General features: G+C 37.2%; 1 protein-coding gene across 1 annotated transcript in view; it reads right to left on the bottom strand.

Annotated features, from left to right (window-relative positions):
• Positions 1 to 12,247: 12,247 nt before the first annotated feature.
• Positions 12,248 to 23,572, bottom strand: part of UBAC1 (UBA domain containing 1) — a 37,858-nt gene continuing 26,533 nt past the window's right edge. The window contains exons 9-10 of the mRNA XM_036749482.1: positions 21,349 to 21,487; positions 12,248 to 17,710 (exon numbers count right to left, since the gene is read on the bottom strand). Of these exons, the coding sequence (XP_036605377.1) occupies positions 17,595 to 17,710; positions 21,349 to 21,487 (255 nt within the window). The 3' untranslated portion in view covers positions 12,248 to 17,594. The remainder of the gene's footprint in view (positions 17,711 to 21,348; positions 21,488 to 23,572) is intronic.

Raw genomic sequence — 23,572 nt, 5'->3', positions numbered from 1 at the left:
GTTGTTAGTGCTTTACCCCACAAATTATTTTGTATATATTGCATGTCTATCTCTATGAATGTTCCATCCCTCCCACCCAAAATCCCCAAGAGAATGTAAGCTCTTCCAAGGCACAGATAATTCTATTTTTTTCTTCTTATCCCCATCACCAACCATAGAGCCTGAGACAGAGTAGGTCCTTAATAAATGCTTATTGAATAAAATTTGCCAGCTTGTAAAGTCATATCATTATAACAGAGTCAGAATTAATTTAAGTGAAATTAGGATCACAGAATTTAAATGAATTGATAGCAAGCCTACTTTCAAGACCATGGAAGTAATATTTACTAAAGATATATGGGTAGGAGAAGAGAGAAAGGATAAAAATGGATAAAAATGGTATTCATAGATCTTAAGGAAAGCTCTGGAAGGGTTTCAAAGGAGAATTCTGGATTCATATCCAGGTCTTGATCAATGATTCTTCCACAACTTTGGTTTCTGGGCAATCTCTAACGAAAAAAAAATTTATGATTTTAACAAGAATTAATCTATAATTGTGTTTTACTCTTGGCATGAAAATTGCCATACTTCCCAGTATAACTTAGAGCTAAAAACTACCACTTCACCTGCTATTCGTTTTCCATATGGCCAAAGGGAGCAGGAGAATAAATATTACCTCAACTCTTGATGACAGCCACCTCCTTCTCCCCCCCTCCCATGGTTTTCACCAGGGATGAAACAAGATCCCCAACAAGACATAAAAAGGCCTGGTTTTCATCATTCTTCTAATTTTAGAGGCTGAGTTGGCAATAGCACCAGCCCTGAAACTTTGCTGGTGAATAATTCAGCATAAAAATGCAAGATGTGTGGGTGCTGATGAGAAGTTCAGAAGATTCTGAAGTTGAGATCTTTTAGGGATTAAAGAAACAACAACTGCTCTAAGAAATGAGAATTCCATGAGCTGCTTTTAAGTCAAGAACCTTTTATTGATGGGAAGAATTAAAGCTCAACAGAAGCAAAAACAAACAAAAACAGCTCATAGAAATTGCTTGACAGTTGCCCTGGGAAAACCCAAAGCCAGATTGTGTCCACTTGCTCCAGTGTCTCACTCGACTCTGGCTCCCCAATTCCAAGAGCATAAGCAGATGCTTTGGCAAAGAAACTACCAAAGCCAGATTTCCTTGTCTGGCAAACTTGTCCTGGGTACTCCCGGTGCTTTTTTCCCAGGCTGAGATGAAATTACCACTCACATCTGCAGTCAAGTTGGAGCAAAGTAACCCAAAACTTGCCTGATTAAGTTACACCACTGAGGCAAAACAGAAACTCCAACACTGCCTCCCTCTTATGCTTTTCTTTGCCTTCTTACAAGGCCTAGTAGAAGAACCTAAGTGATAAAGTTTTATAACAAGTATCTAAAGAGTGGACAGGGACAGGGCAAGTATTTCTCCTGAATTCTATGGTTTATACATCGATAGATTTTAAATTCTGTAAAGTTAAATAATAATTCACATTTATATAGTACTTTAAGATTTACTGAATGCTTTTCCTACATTGTCATTTGACCCTTTCAACAACCCTGTGAGTAAAATGCATTATTATTCCCATCTTAGAGTTGAAGAAACTGAAGCTCACAAAGGGTCACACAGCTCATGAGTGTCTGACCACGGGTCTTTCTGACTCCACTCGAGGCCTCTACCCACTAGGCCTTACTGCCTCTAAAACCAGTTCTTTCCCCTCTCCAGTCCTCAGATTCCACATTTAGAGAATGAGAGTGTTTGATTAGATGATCTCTATGGTCCCCTCCCTCTGAGAGGCAGGTTTGCCCTATGAATGCTAATTATATAAGGATGTTGATCCCCAGGCATTTGTGATTCTGAGTGATGCTTCATCTTGAATGAACTTGGATTAATCTGAAGAATTCAAATCGAAGGAGATTGTAGGTTATGTTTCTGGGTACATGTTATGTTAAAAATTATTTAGGGGGCAGCTAGGTGGTGCAGTGAGTAGAGCACCGCCCCTGGAGTCAGGAAGACCGGAGTTCAAATCCAGCCTCAGACACTTGACACACTTACTAGCTGTGTGACCTCAGGCAAGTCCCTTAACCCCAATTGCCCTGCCTTCCCCCCTCCAAAAAATATCATTTAAAACATGAAACAAGCTTCCTAAACCTGAACTTCATCTGACAAATGCAGATAATAATACCTGTCTTACCCACCTCACAGGGCTGTTGTGAGGACCCAATCAGATAACATCTCTTACGTGTATTTGTAATGTAACATATATTTGTGAACCATAAAGTGCTATGTAAATATTACTCATTATTATTGTTAGCTTTTAGCCCTGACTGGAAGCCAAAAAACAGATCAAATTTTGTTCAGATCAGTCTTATAATGTAACAGCTCTTCACTTTTGACTTGTTTTATTCCTTCCATTTTCAATGATGCCTGGCCTACACCTTCCTCACTTCAGAGGGCACGGGATCCCCAATTTACTCCCAGACTCAGGTACCACCACTAACTATTCTTAGTTCTTTCTGTGCTTGACAGATGCTGTGTGAGTGCCTCTAAGAACTCCTCGCAAGTTCCCACCTGTGCAGTGTTTAAAAACTCAGACACCCTCCACACTAGGGCTTGAGAACAGGAGCTGCTTATTGGGTGATTTTCCTGGAGCCCTGTCTCTAGATATGAGCGTGTAAATGACAGCCTTCTGCAAATGAGAGGAGGAAGAACCTGCCACTCTCACTGAAAAACACTGGGAAACTAGAACACCAAGATGAGGTGATGTACCTCCGTCTGCTTGTTACAAGGAGGAGAAGCTCAGCTAGGAATTTATGGCTTTCATTCCCTGACATGTGGTTTTTGCCAAACCTCAATTCAGAGTTGAATTGTGCAAAATGACCAGGATTCCAGTTCCAACCTTGCCACTAACTATTGGCTAGGAGACTTCTGCTGCATCACGTAACTTCTCTGGGCCTATTTCCCCCTCTATAAAATTAGGGGATAAAACTGAATGATCATAAAGTTCCTTCCCTGCTCTAATAACTCTAATTTGTATTACTAAAAATTCACATATCCCTGTTTCTCCCTCTAAAAATAATTGATATTTACACAGCACTTTAAAGTATAAAGCACTTACATAGAGAATTTGTTTGGAGGCTTAACAACTTGTGAGGAAAGAATTACACCTCCATTTTATAGATAAGAACACCGGGGTCCAGAGAGATCAGAGAGGTAAAATAACTTGCCCATGAACACACAGCCGTTAAAGGTCAGGGGCCGAATTTAAGTCCAGGGTTCACTTCGACACAGACAGTAAGCATTAATTAAGCACTTACTTACAGGCACTGTGCTAAGTTCTGGAGATACAAAGAAAGACAAAAAACAGACACTGCCCTCCAGGATCATACACTCTAAAGAAGAGATGACCTGTAAATAACCAGGGACATACAAGATGTACACAGAGCAGACAGAGGGTAACTCTTGGATCCAGTGACACTGGCCTCCTCACTGTTAGAGGACCAGTGTCAGTGGTTGGATCTGGGCATTTTCTCTGGCCATTCCCTATTCCCGGAATGCTCTCTCTCTTCATCTCTGCCTCCTGACTTCCCTGGCTTCCTTCAAGTCCCGGTTAAAATCCTACTTTCTACAGGAAGACTTTCCTAATCCCTTTTAATTCTAGAGCCTTCTATTATTTCACTTTAATCCTGTATACACATATTTGTATGTGTTTGTTTGCCTGACTCCCCCTTTAGATTATGGTCTCCTTGAGGGCAGGGACTGTTTTTTTTGCCTTTTTTTGTGTTCCCTGTGCTTATCACAGTGCCTGGTACATAAAAGGCACTTAAATACTTACTGATCCACTGACAAAAGGGAAAGCCTGAAGGTCCAGGAAGATCCTGCTGCAGAGAGTGAGATTTGATTTAATTTCATACCTAATAATCAGACTTTTTACAGCTTAGTAATTATCATTTGTAGGAAGTGGGAAAACTGAGTTTTAAACATGCTCCATGAGCTTCATGCTCCATAAAGACTGATAGACCTTGAATCCTGGAGTCAGTGCTAAAAGGTACTTCAGATCATCTAGTCTAATCCTGTCACTTCATAGATAAGAAAACTGAGGTCCAGCACTACAAAACCTGTTAGTGACAAAGTAAAGCCTAGGCAAGGTTTCATGATTTCGAATCCGGGATGTTTTATATTGCATCCTATTGCTGCTGGGCATCAAGGAATATATTTATTATTAAAGAATTAGCATGATGACCTCCCTTACCAGTACATAGATGAGAAACTGGAAGACCTGGTTGCTGAACCACTGCCACTGATCTCTGAAACACTGTGGAGAACAAAAATGGTGCGCTGAACTGGGGATAGGCAAATAGCCTGATTTTCCAAAAAGGTAACAGTGGCATCTACAAGGTATAGGTTAAGGAGCATGATTTTATTTCTAGCAAAAGTCAAGAGTGTATTATTAAAAATTTGGTTTGTATCTAGTAAAGAAAGGGGCAAAGAGAACTCACATGGGTTTATTAAGAACAAGTCATGCCAGCCTAACCTCATTTCCTTTTTTGATAGGATTATCACATGGGAAAGTCAAAGGAATATCATAATAGACAAAGCTTACCTAGATTTCAGCAAAGCATTTGACAAAATCTCTCATGCTATCTTTCTGGACAATATGGAGATATGTTAGGAGGATTCAGAACTGGCAGAAATATGTTGAACTATGCCAAGTATAAAAATTGGGTTTAGAATTTTCTAATTTTTTGGTTTGTATCTGAGTTTCTTTGAATATATCAACATGACAATTGGCTAACCTAAAAATGTAAATTCTCTGGTGTAAAAGGTTCCTAATTTGATTTTTTTTAATAGTAGAGACATAAGGTTTGAACTTTCACTATTTGACCTGGTTATTGACAAAGTAAACTTAAAATCGTGTTAAGAGTCTTTTCGTAAAAGATTTTTAGTAAAGAACAGGATCTCTACAAGTGATCTGAACCAGAGATGCCAGTCAGCTGGAAACTACTCTGAGACCACATCCAAACTTCTCTGAGGGCAAATTGAAATTGGTTGCATCAGATGTTCTTAGAAAACCAGATTGTTGTATGAGATGAGATTTCTATGAAATGGACAATTTTTTTTTACTATTTACTTTTTCCCTTTGTGCCTTTTATCTATAGGGCCTATTTACTAAAGAGGATTATCCCCTTTGATTTTGTCAATATGCTGATCAATCTCTCCCTTTCCAGCCTCAGTTTCCCATCATAAGTCCCATAGTTAAGAACCCTTGGTGAAGTGTTTATAATATCAGTTAGTAATTCATTGAGGAGACTGTCTCTCAATAGAATCAAATGGGAAAATGAGAGAAATGATTAATTTCTCTCTTGTATTTAATGGCTAATTATTGAATTAGGACCAAGGTTTATACCTTTTTCTACTTCCTCATTCAGAAATCAGCCCTTTGCAGGTTACTCAGGCAGCCTTTGCAGGCTGACACTGAGAAGGAAAACTCAGAAGGCAAAGAAATTTTAGTTTAGGTGAATTGATGGCTTCTGGTGCATTGTGTTTTACTCAGACAGGTTTGGGAAAATGCAGATTATCTTTTTTTTCCAGATAGAATGATATGAATATAGATAATTCTCTTTGACAAAAATTGAGTGATCAGAATCACATATCCCATGCCCTCCTTAGAATAGGTCCACTTCTCATTATAATATTCACTTTCTCATTAATTGTTAACCAATCAAGAGTTTATTTCCAGCCTCAGGAACACCACTCTTCCAAGAACATAGAAGTGTTGAGTGGGTTCCATGAGGGGTCTTTGGTCTAAGAGAGATTGTCAAATAACCATCCTTTTATTAATAATGTGCTAGCATTATTAATGAAATGATTAATTCCCTGGAAACTATGTCTCTCAAACTTTTTATTTGTCACAGTGTGCAAAGAATACTCATTAATGACTTAATGAAAGTTAGAGGGAAGTCTGTAGTAGAATGGCCAAGGGATCTGTTCTTGGCCTTATATTGGCCAACATTTTTGTCAAAGGCATATAATATGGCATGCTCATCAAATCTGATATAAATACAGGAAAAAAAACTAATGCTTCTCATAAGATTAGGCTCTAAAAAGATCTTAATTTAATAAGGGAACTTTTACTAGAAATAAATGTAAAATCCTACACAAGCTTTAAAAAAATCAACTTCACAACCTGGAAAAGGCATAGCTAGATAGCAGTTCCTTTGAAAAAGACCTAGGAGCTTTAGTAGAATGCAAACTTAATATGAGTCAAAAGCACAAGATGGCAGCTAAGCAAATCAGTCATTATTATGATGCCTTATGAGAACCGTAATATCCACAACATGGGAGGTAACAGTCCCATGAGATGCTTCCCTAGTTAGACCTCCTTTGGACTACTGAAATTCAATTCTTGGGGTCTCGTTTACAGAAGGACATTGATAAGCTGAAAAGTGTCTAGAGATGGGCAACCAGGATGATGAGGGGGTGTCATAACCACTCTATACACAGATTAATTGAAGTGGGGATACTTAGTGTAGAGGTGACTTTGGGGGTCCATGACTATTAATTGTTGTCAAGGCAAGTGCCTCCCCCAGGATATGCTGATCATCTGAAATCTTACCATCATGCAGACCATTGCAGACTCGGCTTTTGATACTCAACTTCTCAGCTCCCTTGGTTGCCTTTTCCCTCTGACTGGAGGATTGGAGGGCTAAACAATAAACTCCATTCAGAGCCTTCCTTTATAGGGGGCTCAGAACTTTCCAGAGAACTCATCATTTTCCACCAGCGGCTCTGCTTGGTTTTGACTTGGTGAATATCAAGCCCCAATACTGGGTATGGTTTGGTAGGGCTCCCCTGCCTTCCCCCATTTTTCAGCTTCCTTTTGTGCAGTGTCTTCTTCCATTTAAATACAAGTTCCTTGAGGGCTGGTACTGTCTTTTTTCTTACTTGTATTGTCAGTACTTAGCACAGTGCTTGGCACATACAATATATTTAATAAATGTTTCATTAGTGAATCTACTGAAGATATACCCCATCTTTCTCCTCCACCACACACACACCAAAAAACAAAAAGCAAACAGCTGGGAAGTCATTTCAGAGCCATGCAGAAATTACTTTTCATTAGTAAAATGGAAAACATGTTGAATCTCTTCAGAAGAAGTGAGTTAAAGTCCCAGCTCTGTTACTACAACAAGTCATTGAGTCTGTCAGCCTGTTCCCCAATCTAACTAAAGAAGGGTTGGTCTAGATGACATTAAAGGATCCTTCTAGTTCTAAATCTATGATTATCTGGAATTTTAGGTTATGTGTACCTCTGCTTCCTTTTTTTGACTGTGGCTTACGACACACTTTAGGAGTTTTTGAGAGAAAAAAACTAAATAGAATTGGAGAGACTGGCTAATTTTTTTTAAACCCTCACGCTCAGAACAGAATTATTTTTAAATCATCTAGGACCAAATAACCTGGGTTCACAAAGTTTTGAATTACCCAGTAATTTCTAGAGGAGGTATGGAGATCAGACGGAGTCCTGTACAACAGGTTTATAACACTGCCAAGGATATAATGAACTCTCATGTGCTCAAGGTGTTTCCGACAAACACAAGATGCCGATTCAGTTCATGCAGTAGAGTGGTAACTTTTTAAAAAGTTGTCCATCAAATACCCCTTATAGTATGCAACAGAGGAAAACTGCAATCATTTCACTGAGACCTAAAGTCAAAAGCATTAGTGCATATGATACAGAACAATCGAAATTATTGTCAACTCACAACTCAGTTTCCTGATCTATAAAACAAGGTAGTAGATTGAGATGATCTCTAAGGTCCCTTCCTAGCTCTGAAGTTATATGTGCATTCCAATCTCAAGAATATGAAAAATGTTTTGAAATATCTATGTAGTATTCAAAATAGCATTTTTTTAATGGCAGAAAAAAGCAAGAAGCAAAGTGAGTTTCTGTTGGTTGCAGAGTGGCTGACAAACTGGTATATGGCTGCCATGTGAAACAATAAATATGAGAAATTTCGAGAAATATGGAAAGAATCTTGAAACTGATACAGTAAAGTAGCAGAACTAGGAAAATAACATACACAATGGCAGTAATGTAAATGAAAACAAAAAAGTTGGCTTACTCTTGGGTTCAATGCAATGACCAATCTTGGTTCCAGAGAACTGATGAACTACAGACGCAGAATGCTACATATAGCTAATATAAAAAAAAAATCAGCAAAACCTAAAATTAACATCCTCCTAGCAGAAATTTAGGGAATAGATAGCCAAGTGAGTTAAATTTTAAGGCTCCCAGTCACCCTCAGCTCTTCTTGAACAGGAGGAAAATAAGACCAGAAAGAGAGTGTATCCCATATCACATATTACCTTTATGTGGTCTTTTAGACTAAATGTGGACTGACTGCTTAGAAGTATCAAAGGCTTCCCTGTAATTCTCATCAATCAAAATTTATAGGAATAAATTATTTCAATCTGGAAGGAACCTTAGAGATTACCTAGTCAACTCTATCATTTTATATTTGATGAAAAAGGCATTATCTGACTTGGATCAGTCAAATAGCCTCAATTTGAGTCCAACTATCATTGTGCTATAGTAGAAGACTAAGAGGACCATAGTTCAAATCCTTTTTCTTGCTATTTGTTATTTGTATGACCAGTCAAATCCCTTAATTCTCTAGGGCGCAGTTTGCTTATCTATGAAAATGAGAGGTAGCACGTGATTCTAAAGGTCTCTTTGAATTTTAAATCTATTATACTGTGATCAACCATCTACTAGGGATACAAAGTACCTACTGTGTGCCAAGGATACAAAAATGAAACCATTCCTTCCCTTGAACTTACATACTTTTAAAACTTGGATTTTTGAATACACTTAACCTCTTTAGGAGATCTCACTTCTAAAAATACCTTTAGAATTTAGGTACTATACAGTGGAGGACCTGGGTTTGAATCATAACAGCCATTTCTCTGAAACTGTTTCTTCATCTGTAAAATGACTGTGTTAGACCACTGTAGTACCAGATCTTGGTATTCAACACCTTTTCAGCTCCCTCAGTTCCCTTTTTCCTCTGAATGAAGGGCTGGAGGGCTGAAAAATCAACTCCTCCCAAAGCCTTCCTTTACAGAGGGCTCAAAACTTTCCAGGTAAACTCTTCATTTTCCATTAGTGGCTTTGCTTGGACCAAATGTTCTTAATCTGAGGTCAGTGAACTTTTTTTTTCTTTCACCTGACTGCTAAAGGGGATCATGGCACAGAAAAAGATCAAGAACTCTGGACTACGAGATGATCTCTTAAGTGTCATTCTAATTCTTAATCTGTGATCCTAAGAGTTAGAGCTTTAAAATGACTAATATCATTGACAGGCATCTAGCTGGATGACTTAAAGTATTGCCAGTTGACTGAATAGTTTCAAGATTTATCACCTCTTCCCAACACACACACACACACACACACACACACACACACACACGCATGTTTAGCAACTCTCCTGCTTTTATCTCATGTTCTTCCTTTGCATCCCTTCTGACAACCTGTTCATTATTTTCTGACCCTTAAATGTTATGACCTTCTGCCTCTATTCCTTCACTCAGTCTGTTCCCTTTGCTAGTTTCCCTTTCCTCTTCAGTTATTAAATATCTTTCCATATTTTACAGCACAATTTGCCAGCCTCCCTAAAGCCAATTCCTCCATGAAGCCTTTCTCTGATCCCCAATCAGTAATGACCTCCTCCCCACCCAGGCAACCTATAATGAAATGTGCTACTGACTTCCTGACAGAGAAGTGATAAGCTCAGGGTATAGAATTCTCTCTCTCACCACACACACACACACACACACACACACACACTCTCTCTCTCTCTCTCTCTCTCTCTCTCTCTCTCTCTCTCTCTCTCTCTCTCTCTCTCTCTCTCTCTCTCTCTCACATATATCCATATACATATGTATGGAATTTTAGATATGACCAATGCAGGAATTTATTTTGCTTGACTGTATATTATTTGTTACAGGAATTTTGTTTTTGTTTTTCAATGGGGAAGGAGGTAGGAAGAGAAAACAGATTTTTGTTAATTGAAAAAATTAAAGTTAAAAAATATTTTTAAAAAGTAATGATCTCCCCTTCTTGAATTTCACATTACATATTACGTTGTAAGTCTCTGATACACAATATTACAGGATATCTGTGTTGGGTGTTTTTATCCCTCTACCAAACTACAAATCCTGTAAGTGTAAAGGTCCTGTCTCCCCAGGGCTTAGTATGGTGCTGTACATACAACAGGTATTTAATGTTTGTGGGATGAACCCTTCTAGGTGGCAACTTACCCAGAGCTTAAAGAATAGTTTCCATTCTTAAAATCTAGGAAGATTTAGTTAACACTTCAAACCTCCTTGCCCCACAGAAAGATGACACCCACAAAACTCCAAACTTCATTCATTCATGTTGGCACCACTCACCATCTCCTCTGAGGAAAAGTGAGTCCCTGGCAGCAACAATACTAAGAAACTAAACTGTTTCCAAATCCCATACCCTGTGGAATCAGTTAGTTCTGTGAAAATCTAACAAAGGCCACATCTCTCTAACCCAGGGGTAGGGAACCTGTGGCCTCAAGGCCACATGTGGTCCTCTAGGTCCTCAAGTGTGGCCTTTTGACCCGAAGTTTGGGCTGCACTTGAGGACCTAGAGGGCCACATGTGGCCTTATAGATGCAGGTTCTCCACCCCGGCCCTAACTAATCTCTCCTAGAGGCAACTAGACATAAGATAAAAGGATAGGAACTGTCTCACCATAACTTGTGGCTGAAAAAAAACCCCAATCTCATTACTCTACAATGAACATCCAGCCCCTTCCACTGATTCTATACACCAGCATTTTCAAAATAGGCTATGGGGTATGGGAAGCCATTTGTTCATTCTAATACAGGGCTCTGCCCAGCACTGCACATTAGAAATCTTTTGGCAAAGCTGACTACACCCCTCAGAGCTTTCCATCAAAACCAAATTTCAACAGAGCCAAGTCAGTAGTCACATTACACAGGTTGAGACTCATCCCTAGGGCTAGTTTTAGGTTGAGGTTTATCCCTAGTGCTGGTTTTAGGTTGAGGTTGAAGAAAAAGCCACCTCTTTGTTGTGATATGAAGAGCACTAGGAAGCTAGCTACCTTATCCAAAAATCTCCCTCATGGGCCTGTAGCAATTCTTGAAATCCTACCATTAGAGTATTGTTTGTTTGGGTGAAAGCATTCTCCCCTAGGTATATGCTTTTATCTATCATTAAATTCTCAAGGCAACTAGTAGCAAAGAAAGTTTTGAAAGTGGAGAGGGTAGATGAAAATTGAAACTCTGAGCATTCTTCCAGGAAGGCAGGCCTGGGTCAGCATTAGGGCACAAAAACTAACTTGGCCAGCTTCACAATTTTGCCTTTAGCAATCCCAGTTTATTCATCACATAACATCGAAGCCACACCCTAAGACAGAGAACTTATAAAAAGCAAGATAAGACAAGTAAGAGTGTACACCAGATCCATTTCCAGGCTGTAACCTCACTTCTTCCAGATTCACTCATCTCACTCAATCTGTGTGCAATAGCCACAGGCATCAATCACCCATGCCAAATAACTCTGGAGACTCCCTATTACCTCACTAATTGGGCTAAAATTTAGTATTTGTGGGTACCAGGTCCCATTACAGTTTTTATCTTGGTCTCTCACTTTATCCTGCATAAAAAACTACACATAAGACCCACCCTTTACTATTCCCCCACACCTGGATTAACCCTTTTCTTTTCATTAGTTTATACCTCTCCTCCATGAGTCATCAAAAACAAAACAAAAACCCAGGGCTTCCAAGCAGAATTTTTGATTTATAACCCAGATGCACATATCATTAAAATACCATCTCACTGCAATCAAATTATTTATGTAGTTTATGAAGTTACTTTGTGTAATTTTCTCCCCATCAGCTTATATTTAACAGTATTCTACCTCCTAGCTATTTAAGACCTTAATTTCACACATTATGATAGCATCTTATAGAGTACAGTGCCTCCTTGTTACTATACACTAAATGCTTTATGATATTCTTCAAAACAGTTATAATAATTCTCTGATAAAGTTTTTGCTTTAAAAGGAATACTCACCTATAATACCAAATAGATTGTACTATGAAAGAGGGATCTGGTAAAAAAAAAAAAAGATTTTTGATTCTTTATCCCATTTCCTAAATGTATAAAAGATTTCAGTACTCTCAGACTACATCCTATTCTACATCTCTTTAATAACATAACGTGCACAAAAAGAAAACGTTGCCTTAATGACTTTCTAATTTGTACAGATAAATACTATATTTCAATCTAGATAGATCAAAGATTATTAAAATATGGGCCTTTAAAAGTAATGTCTCTTGCAAAAAAATTACTAGCAGTTTATATAATCACAAAATTTTTATTTTAATTATGTTATAAATTTACAACACACCTATCAGCACAATGTCAGTCAGTGTGTGTGTGTGGAATTGAGACTTGGTAATCATTCTAGTCCCCTAGGAAACTGTGTTAACATAGTTGATGACTACTACCAAAGTGGGAACAATCTATCATATGAACAAGTGTTATCTAGAAAATTTTCTTAAGTAGCTGAAATCTGACTTCATTAAAACCTAGCTCAGTGGATTATCATATTTGCTTTCTGGAGGCCAGTAGTATTAAAAAAAACCAAACTACATACCCCAAAACCAATTCAAATATTTAGCATTATTACTGGTTCTATAACTAAATCATGCTCCTATCACCATATCTGTAGAATGAACTCTGAATTCTAGAGTTTTTGCTATAGCCACCCAACTTAAGCTGCCCCAGAGTAACATTAAATCTTAAAACAAGTGTGCATGCTACAGTATCACTTTCATATAAAAAGTATGAAGTACCAGACCTATGCAATTATCTTTATAACCAGGTAAAATGAAAATGCAGCACTAGAGCTACCTTGTAGTCACTGCAAATCACATTCTGACATATTTTATTAAACCAGCAAAATATTCAGTCATCTTTAAAAAATAATACACAGGCATCACCAGCAGCTGTTAACATTTCATTTGGTAGTTTTTTATACATTGTTCTTTCCCCAAACCTCCGAACACCACAATGGTACAAAAACAATAACCAAATTCAAGTGGAATTTAATGCATTTATATTTATCATAAGTCTTTCCTTCAGTTTCAGCCAGAGATTGGTATGTAAGTGCTTAGACTCTAGGGTTAGGAAACTATTAGAGAGGTAAATATAACATCCCAATTACAACTATAACCTTTTGTTATTAGTTAAGACTGGGATACTAATAGAACAAGTTTTGGCAAAGGAAATGCACACTGGATAACCTGCATTTTCAGAGTAAATTAATAGTCTCTGATGAAAAATGTTCATAGGCAACAAGCTATTACCATTTTGTGTAGCAAGCACACACTTGATTGTACAAGAAAGGGGGTGGGGTGGGGAGTAAAACTTCAGATTGGTGAGAATTTTGCCAATCTTGTAAGCACTCAAATGATAACAGAGCCAAGAGTCACTGGAACAGGACAACTGCTCCAATAAAAACCACTATTGAATAAGCCTACAGTTCAGTTAGACAGGACATCTGGGACTAGTCCTTGGTCCCATCAATATTCTCAAAAGGTTAATTTTTTAAGATTGAATTTAAATGGCCCAGTCACTTTTAGACAATTGAATCAATTCTTCAGAAGATAAGGAATAATCTTTTCAGATTTAACCTTGGAAGTCAATGAGGAGAAAGTTTTAACCCAAAAGACTGTAACAACTACAAGGCAAGGGGTACTAGACATGGGTGGGTGAGGTGCTCTGCATGTCCTTCTCTAGCTCCAGTAATAATATCAAGACATCACAACTAGAGCTGCCTGAGAATAAACTTTGAAAACAAACACACTTCTTGCTGTGTCCTCTAGAGGTGAGACATGGCAATAGTCCATTGCTGTGATGGTTTTTAGTACTATAATTTGGTGGATACAGTGTACTACTTGGTACTCCCCAACTCAGGCATCTAAGCTCTCATCTAATGGTATACAGACCTTATCATGCCTACAAACATTTCTCTCCAAGTACATATAAATTCTAAAATTTAGACCCATACCATAAGTTATCTTATTTTTGCTTACATTCATAGTTTTTACACCAAATCCCATGGACCCTTTCATTAGAAGATACCAATCAACAAGAAGGGAACTCTCACTGGACCTGCCTCTATTGAGGTTGTCTCACAAGTTAATACCAAGTAACCAATGTTTCAGTAGTAAAATGATTACTAGCTTCTCAAACTGTATTGCATCCTCTACAAAGTTAGTATAAATATGAAGCCCTGAGAACAAATTTTCATATAGAACAATTCTATTAAAAATATCAAAGCTTTGTGATCTGACAAAATTATAAATTATATATATTAAATAAATAAATACCTTTCCATAATCACATGTAAATATCAAAAGGTAAAGATTGTCTAGGTCAACCAATGAGATGGTAGAGAACAAGTATAAGAACAATTCGGAAAGAATCAATACTGTTGAAGATTCATTAGGTATCTTCTTAGTCTTCCTTTCTTTTCCTGTATCTTCTCCTCTCTTTAAGATCAAACGCTGCATATTCCTACCCTACATCTGGCTTGAATGACACAGAGACACGCGGTTGCAGCGGCTTTAACTTTTCATTCAGTAACCTGCATGTTAATATTGCTATATATGCTAGACTGAACTCTGAAGTTGTAAACATAATTATTCCATCTTTTGTCATGGATAGAGAATATCAATTTTGACAGTGCACTTAACTATATTGTCCCTGCCAACAAGGTCCCTCACTGGAAACCTCTTCCTATGTTTGCCAAATCCCAACCCAAAATTTAGTACGAGAATTTTAAAAATTCTCGTTTAGTAACATAGGGAATTATAAATATTCCAAACACAATGGAAAGAACATAAAAGGTAACCATTCTTTGTTTGCCTATTTCCATGGCTCCTCTCTAAAATCTGCTGAATTGGCCACTTGACAGACATATCCTTGGCCCTGACTGCATACTAAACAGGTATGTATACTAATGGTTTGATTTTACTAGCTTCTTATGTGGCATCGTCTGATAATTTAATATGATTCTACATGAAGTCCTTATTCACACTGAGCCTTCTGCAAAAAATATATCCCTAGAACATCGTTAATTGTCCAGCAACTGGAAGCAATTAGCTCTACCAAGACAAGAAATAATCTTGAGAAGCTATACAGTCCAAGTAGTAATTTGCCCTTTTGAAGAGACACATCAAAATCAACTACCTTTTAGTTTTTCCCTCTCAAATATTTAAAAGATTAACATTCTAAAACAACTTGAATTAAATTTAAGAAAAAAAAATACACACACACAAAACCTGAAACATTTGCTCAGTTTGGGGATATTTTAAAGATGCAGTACTTCTTTGGCTATAAAACAGCTTTCTTTTCATAGAAATTCCAGTTTGTACAAGCAAATTAAGAGTCTAGGCTAGGCTTATGAAACTAGTTAATTTTCTTAATTAGGGCTCTTGAAAATCTGTATACAGAAGGAACAATGAACTCAGGAAATTTTCACAACCTGGGAGAAGAGGTACTTTAATAAGGATTATTGTATATACTATTTGGATAAATTTTATACAAAGTAAGAACCATTCTGTAGTACAAAAGAAAAATTCCTATTGTACTAAAAGCTAAACTTTACATTATTGTAACATGGATTTTGTATATCTAAGATATTTTGCTCTTTCATAAATATTATATAGAGTCAAATAGGTAATGTGTTAGTACTTTGTAAATTATCACTAATCATCTTAGAAGTATAGCAGTCCTCCTACCCCCATTGTTTTTTTGAAGGGGGAGATGGAAGTGATTCCTCTTCAGAGATGAATATATCATTAAGTTCCTCATTTATGTGGTCAGTCCCTCTTTGTGAACTGGTCAGATGCTAAAAGTACTGACTTGTAAACTTATTCTTTTCAATGGGAGAAGTACCAGGGGGAACATTACTCTCTAACAAGGAAGAGGAAAAAAAATGAAAATCATTTATTCCACAGGTTTTCAAGTTAAAATAAATGAATTAGGGACTTTGAGTTAAAAAAAAAATAAGCCCAAACTCCCAACAGGTTACTTTCAAGTCAAACCACGGAGGAAAAAAATAAGAACAAATTATTAGAGAACAGATAGATTGCAACACTTCACACATATAGGAGTGTCTTACACAGATCTTTTTTTCCAAACAAACAAATATGGGAACAAGAAAATGCCTAAAAGAGCTGCAAGAATCATTCCTGATATTTCTGACCAGAAATTTAAAATCTAAAACCATGAAGATATCTGGTCAGTGAGATAAAAATGCTCTTCCACAGACTGGTTAACTAGAACTGTCATCTAGCTTAAAACTCAGCTACAAGACTTCTATATTCACTGGCTATTTATGGAACTGCACAAGGTATAAGCCAACTAATGCCAGATAATATTTAGGTGCCAATAATCAAGGCAAATATGTTAGTGCATTAAGGCAGATGTTATTCAGCTGCCTTCAAGAGAATGTTAGTAACCAAAACATCCTCAGAAGATAACTACTTCTGGCAATTACAAAGAATTAATTAATTAATTTAAAAAGAGGGTAAAGAGGCAGAAAAGGTATTAGCTTAATACCTGTAACAGAGCTTGCTTTTCCTTAAGATATATGCTATGGGGGATGTGGGGAAATTGTGTTCTAACAATTTTTTAAACTCATTAAAAGAAAACAGCCTTTTTACCATCAAAATTATCTACATATTAATAAAATCTACTCCTGTAGAATATTGGTGTGGCAAAATGAACTGTTAGAGAAAAAAATACTGCATCTTTAATATAGTGAGATGTGAGTTCCTTAAAGTAATGTAACACTTTTTCTTTGGGTACTAGAACAACACTAACACAGAAAATAGGAAAAAGGAAAACTATTTATTAAAGAAATTTAACCTATGAATTAATCTACTTAAATTAGTATGTCTGATGTTAACAGTTTGGATTGAAACATGCTCTCTCGAATAACATCTAGATTTTAAAATCAAACCCTAAGGGTCAATTCAAATAGCAATTTATTTTAATAGTTATAACTTAATACTCTTTAGAGATGAGTATCATTTAATTCCTCACCAAAGTGGTCAGTCACTTTTTGTAAACATCGGTCAGATGCTAAAAATACTGACTTGTAAACTACCCTCACAGATTCTTTTTTTAAAGCAATAAGGTATAAAACCAGAGCAGTCATTACCATCTCAAACAATCCCATGTAAGTTGTTTGCATGAGTATTTTTTGAGATATGGATTTTTTAATTCAATCTAACTGAATGCAAACCCTTCTTCTACTACCAATATATCCATAAGGCAACTACATTTCCAGCTGGCCGTAAGCTACACTCTTTCTTGTTTGAGAAGTATAACTAAGAGGGCCTCTAGCCAAATACCAAAAGCTACTTTTCTTCCCCTCCCCCCAAATCCTCGGCTCCTTCTTCTCTGAGGAACCTGAAGCTGTGGGCAGCGGGTGCAGCAGAGTGCAGGGGTTTCCATCCCCCTAGGTGCGGTTCAGCGTCTGAAAGATCCTGGAAATCTGTAGCATGACAGGTCCTGTCTCAGGGTCATTCATCCACTGGGTGCTATTTAATGGATTTTCAAGCATATCTTCAAATGCTGTGGAAAGAAGAAGAACAATATTTACTTCATGATGTCTTTAGTAAATATTAGTAAGTATGCAGTGCTTGTGTTTTTTTAAAAACTACTTTCTAGACATAAAGGGGACATCCTTAGATATAAAGAGTACATATACAGATCAATCAAAGAACAGTAAGTGTTTACTATATGCCACGTATTGTGCTTTGAGCTGGGGATACAAAGATAGAAATGAAAGCCTTCACCTTTGAGAAACTGATATTTCATAAGGGAAAAGAACATTTATATATACAAGAGTATGCATCAAATAAGGGATGGAAATGGGAATAAGACTTGTGATTTCATTGGTGTAAGGGAATTTTCCTGTGAGGAAACTTCCTTTACCAATGTTGCTGAGGATATTCTCTGCAACTTAAATTCCTAAAGAGTTCTGTAGAGCACTGAGAACTTAAGTCAGTCAATAAGCATTTATTAAGCATCTACTATGTATTAGGCACTGTGCTAAGTGATGAGAAGACAAAAAGAGGCAAAAGACTGTCCTTGCTCTCAAGGAGCTCACAGGCTAATGGAGGTTAAGTGAAATGTCTAGGTTCAAAGCCGGTAAGTAGCAGAGGTGGGACTTGAAATAGGTCTTTCTGACTTCCTCCAGTATGCCATGATGCCTCTGATATAAAATACTGGGTAATTTTAGGGGCTGGAGGGAGAAGAGTTTTTAGTAGGTGGTGGAATCAGGAAAGGCCTCATAACTTTGAGTTGAGTTTTGAAAGAAACTAGAGGTTCTGATTTCCTAAGGTTGATAAGGGAGTGCATTCTAGGCATAAGGGGACAGCCTGTGCAAAGACATGGAATGGGGAAATAACTCATGTGCAGAATAGCAATAAGGCTAGTTTGGCTGGGACATAAGGTGTGTGAAGGGGAATAATATGTGGTAAGTCTGCAAAGGTTGGCTGGAGTCATGGACTTTATACACAAGGGAGTTTACGTCTTATTATAAAGATAATCAGAAACTGCTGGAGTTTACTAAACAGGGGAGTGATTTGGTCAGACCTATCCTTTAGGAATATTGCTTTGGCAACTGTGTGGCTGATCAACTGGAGAGGAGAATGATGAGAGAAGACCTTCTAGGAGGCTATTGTAATAGTGTAGGCCAGAAGCAAAAAGGGCTGAATAAAGGAACTGGCTGTGTGAATAGAAAAAAAGGGATAAATAAATGTGAGAGATTTTCAGGGTTAGAATTGACAAAAGTGGCAAATGTAGCAAGTGAAAGTGAGGAGTCAAGGATGATGCTGAGACTGTGACCCTAAATGACCAGAAGGATAGCAGTACCTTCTATAGAAATAGGGAAGTTCAAGAATCTGGACAGGTTTTTGGAAAATAACAAGTTCTTATTTTGGACATGTTGAGTTTGATATATCTATAGGAATTTCTGTTTGATATGTCTAATAGGCAGCTTGTCAAAACAGAAATATCAACTAATATAGAAGCATTGACTGGACACTTTGGATCAAAAGATATGAGAAAATTATAGCAAGAAATATGTTTATTCTTACTTTTTCCAAAAAAATGTATAGGCCTTTTTGATTTAGCAAACACTGAATAACCTCAGGTCAAGTGACTGAATAATCTCAGATCAAGTGGAACTCAACCCCATAGTAATGCAGGACTCTATTATATATGTTTGTTATTGTATGAATTAAGATTTATGCCATATCAAATCTTATCTCCCTCCATATCAATAAAATAAAAACCTGCCAGAGCATGGCTAGTCCATAAGGCAAATATTATTTCTAGCAGGGTCATAAAAGAGCTACAACATACTTTTCTTTTTACAATCGCTATCCAGTATATTTAATATCTGGACATACCTAAAAAAGTGATTAAACTTTTTTCCCCTCAAATACCCCACGTTTGAAACCATAGGCTTCAAATGTATCACCAAATTTTGTTCCTATCAAATAAATAAAGGCTGAATATTTTGCAATAACCTGTAATTCAAATTCCTTGATTTTCCATGTCAAAACTCAGTGAGCAAAATTTCATTAAGCTCCTGATAAGAAATCTAGTAACAATAAACCAACTTATAAAGTTTCATAAGTGTTCATTATTAAAATACTTGGCATTTTTTCAAAAGGGAAACTGTACTATTCACCTGATCTGGCACATGAAGCTAAATATAATGTCAAACCAAATTTTTATACTTTAAAATGTGAAAGTTCTAGAAAGCTCTTTTGACCTATAAAATTTTATTTCCCACTAAGTTTTCATCAACAAGAGTTTTTGTGTTCTTCACATAGCAGTTTATTTAAAGTATTCTGAAAGTCAGTTAAAATTCAGTTTGACATTGAATGAAATGGAGTATTATTGTGCTGTGAAAAGCAATAAATATATTAAATACAGATAATCAGAAGATATAAACTGATACAAAATGAAGTAAGCAGAAGCAAGAAAATTATACACAATGACTACAACAATGTAGAAGGAAAGAATAACAATAAAACAATAGAAACTGAATGCCATGGAATTGTGATGACTAAGTTTGGCTCCAAAGAAGAGACATGAGTAAGTACCCTCCCTCCTTCAATTCTTTGTAAGGGAAGAACTAAGGGCGTGGTTCAAAAAGTGGTTTGGGAAAGGGAAGAAGGAAAGATATATATTAAGAAATGTATAGAAACAAAACAGAACAATAAAATTTTATTTGGAAAAATCCAGTTGGAAATATAAGGGCTGGTACCAAAATAATAATTCCAAGCAATATCATAATGGAAATTATTACCTTGAGGATTGACATGTGAACCAGAAGCTAAGTTCTACCCAAATCCAGTTACTGGTAGAGGCAGACTCACCCAGCCCCCACATATACATTTTATTCTGATACAGACTTAATACAGATGAGTTTTCTCCAGGAGAGAAACTTTCTTTTTGACTAAGAAAACACAGCTACTACAAGGCAAAGCTCCAAGCAGGTCAAAGTTTGTACTATTTCAGCCTTGACAGATCTAACATAAAAGTCTATGCTAAAAACAGCAAATGGCATTTAATTCTATGTACATTCCTATAGAAATGTACCAAGTGCATGTTTCCTTTTGTACTATTTTTTTTTCAGACTGTGAAATAAACCATACATAGGTCCTAATCTTTTAATTCAACTCAACCCTTGTGGCTAAGATTGTTAATATATGCTAGACTGCCACAAATGTGGTTAATTAATTCACCCACAAGAGATTTTTAAATGTTAGAAAGATTAAGGCCAGTTTCTTGTTGTTCTTGGTTTTTTTGTCCTGTAGAATATGAAATTCTCTAGCAGATCTAAATATCTAAGTCCTTGTATGCTCATATTCTGGATTACAAGATCTTGGCCCATCTAAGAAACTACAACTCCTCATATTTCTATAGTAAATGTTATACAGTGTTTTCCTTATCCCAAAGGGTAATGTACATCTTATTACACCATTTTATTGATGAGAAAACTGAGACTTAAAAAGGTCAAGCAACTTACCCACAGTAACCATGATATAAATTGTTAGAGCTGGAGGATGCCAGATGCGAGAGGTAATGCCTAATGGGAACCGCAAGTATAAATCTATTCTCAAAAAAAAAAAGTCATCTTTTTGAATAGCCAAGATTCTATTTGTCTGTGTGCAAAATGCTGCAATACTTACCTAACAAGGTTTTAGGATTAGTTAATCCTAACTGCACAACTGGGTTGTCAAGGATGGCTTGAAAGAGAGGACTATCTGGATCAATTCCTTTATCTAAATCTTCTGGTGAAGGTTTTCTGTCTCCCAGCAGCCATTCACACTGAAAAATTCAGAGTAGTAGTCATTAGAATTAGTTTCCCAACAAACAAAATTTTTTTTAATAAGGTGTCAACCATTAATATAATTATTTTATGTTCCCAGTAAAGAAATATTTTCTTAGTTCTTGAAAAATTCTCAAGGTTTACTAATTGAAAGTAAAAGTAAAAATTAAACCAAGTCTAGACTGAAAGTGATGTACTCAGAGGATTAGGCTCTGGAAGAAAGGAACTATAGATCTGACTCCCAAAGTTGCTTCTGCTACTATCATTCAGTTTAACTCCCTTGGTTTTTTCACTTATAAAATAAGGGCAACAGCATGTTCTTCCCCATGCTTCACCTCTCCTAAACCTATTTTTTGTCCTCATCATCACTTTCAATGCCTTCTCCTCTCAGTAACCTCTCGGGCCATTATTACTACTTTGGACTTCACAGTATTAACTCTATAGTTTATCAATTCAATGTTACACTGTCTTTGAGTCTCTTGATCACTGTCCTACTACTGCTCATGTGTTGCCAAGCTCCAACCCTAGGATATTCCCACTATCCACCTACTTCTTCTGCTTCTATTCAAGTGATAAATGAGGCTGGAGAAAGGACAGCACTGTGTTTACTAAAAATTTATGTTCTCTAATTCTAACCAGGCACTAAATGCAGCAAGGCAATCCTTTTACTTCTCCCTAACTGATTCTCTGTAACACTCCCCAGATGTTCTCTTCTGCAGCCTCAAATACTAAGCTGGCAACACATACTTCAGTTAGAAAATAGAGACTTTGCTATGAATCTTCTCTGCATCTTAAAACCCCTGACATTACCACTCCATTCTTTCCTCCTTTGTTTATTCTGGTCTCTGATAAAGAGGTGCATAGCCTCACCAAGGCCAATTCTTCTATATGTATCTGTGATCCAATTCCCTCCCAATTCCTCCAGCAGAGTGCTCCCAACTTCATCCTCCTACTCTCTCTAATCGTCAATCTCTCCCTATTCTTTCCCACTGCCTATAAACTTTCCTATCCTTAAAAAACATTTATTTGACTCTATTTCCTAAAGCTATCATCTGATAACTCTCTTCCCTTTTTCAACCAAATGTCTGGAAAAAGCTAACTCCATTTCTTCTTCTCTCACTTACTTCTAAAGCTTTCACAATGACTTCCAATCTCACGACTCAACTAAAACTGCTCTCTCCACAGTTACCAATGATCTCTTATTTGATAAATTCAATATCCTTTTTCTCAGTTCTCCTCCTTGACTTCTCTGAAGCATCTCACATTATTAACCACCCCTTGCTCTGTGTTTTCATGACTGTTCTGTCTTGATTCTCCTCCTGTCTAACTACTTCTGCTCAGTGTCCTTGGCTGGATATCATCCATATCCCACTCCCTGTTTTTGTTCCTCAAGATCTGGTCCTGGGTCCTCCTCTTCTCTTTCTATATGCTCCCCTTTTCTACACACCCCAATCTCCTGTCTTTGGGGTAAGGAGAGAAAATAACATTCCATCTCACCAGGTCTCGTAACTGGTCTTCATGGGAAAAAAGAGAAATACCGTTTCATCAAGCAACAGACTTCTCCCTTCCAGGTGAGAGGAGAAACACAATTCTATCATGTTTCCTGCTTGGTCTTCTGTGGTTAAGGAAGGGGAATAACACCATTCCTTTAGCGCCTAGCATTTGTCCCCTCACCTGAGATGCCTAAGGCCCAGAAAGGACTCTACCCTGAGGCCACGCTTCTAGGGCCAATGAAATCCTACTTCAACTCATTCCTCAATGATTAGCAAACTCTCACCTGGTTAAACCCTTCCCATACCAATAATTCTGAATCTCTGATCTGTCACTCTCATTCCCTTCAATCCAACCCCTCCAATGTCTGACTCTAAAGGGACCCAACTCCTTCCAAAGCCTGCTCCATGGGTAACAAATGCGCTAACATATTAAATCTTCTCCTTTCCAACTCGTTCTATTTTCTGGTTCTCACTGAGATCCTCCTGAATGCACAACCTCCCTGACTTCCCTTTCCAGCACTGGCTGCAGTTGCACTCATTTCCCCTTGGACTCATTGATCGAAGCAGGAGAGTTAAAATACTCCTTGCTCA

Source organism: Trichosurus vulpecula, chromosome 3 (genome assembly GCF_011100635.1).
Source record: "Trichosurus vulpecula isolate mTriVul1 chromosome 3, mTriVul1.pri, whole genome shotgun sequence".
Taxonomy (NCBI): Eukaryota; Metazoa; Chordata; class Mammalia; order Diprotodontia; family Phalangeridae; genus Trichosurus; species Trichosurus vulpecula.
The sequence above is the reverse complement of the archived record's forward strand: the minus strand, read 5'-3'. Positions and strand labels throughout refer to the sequence as shown.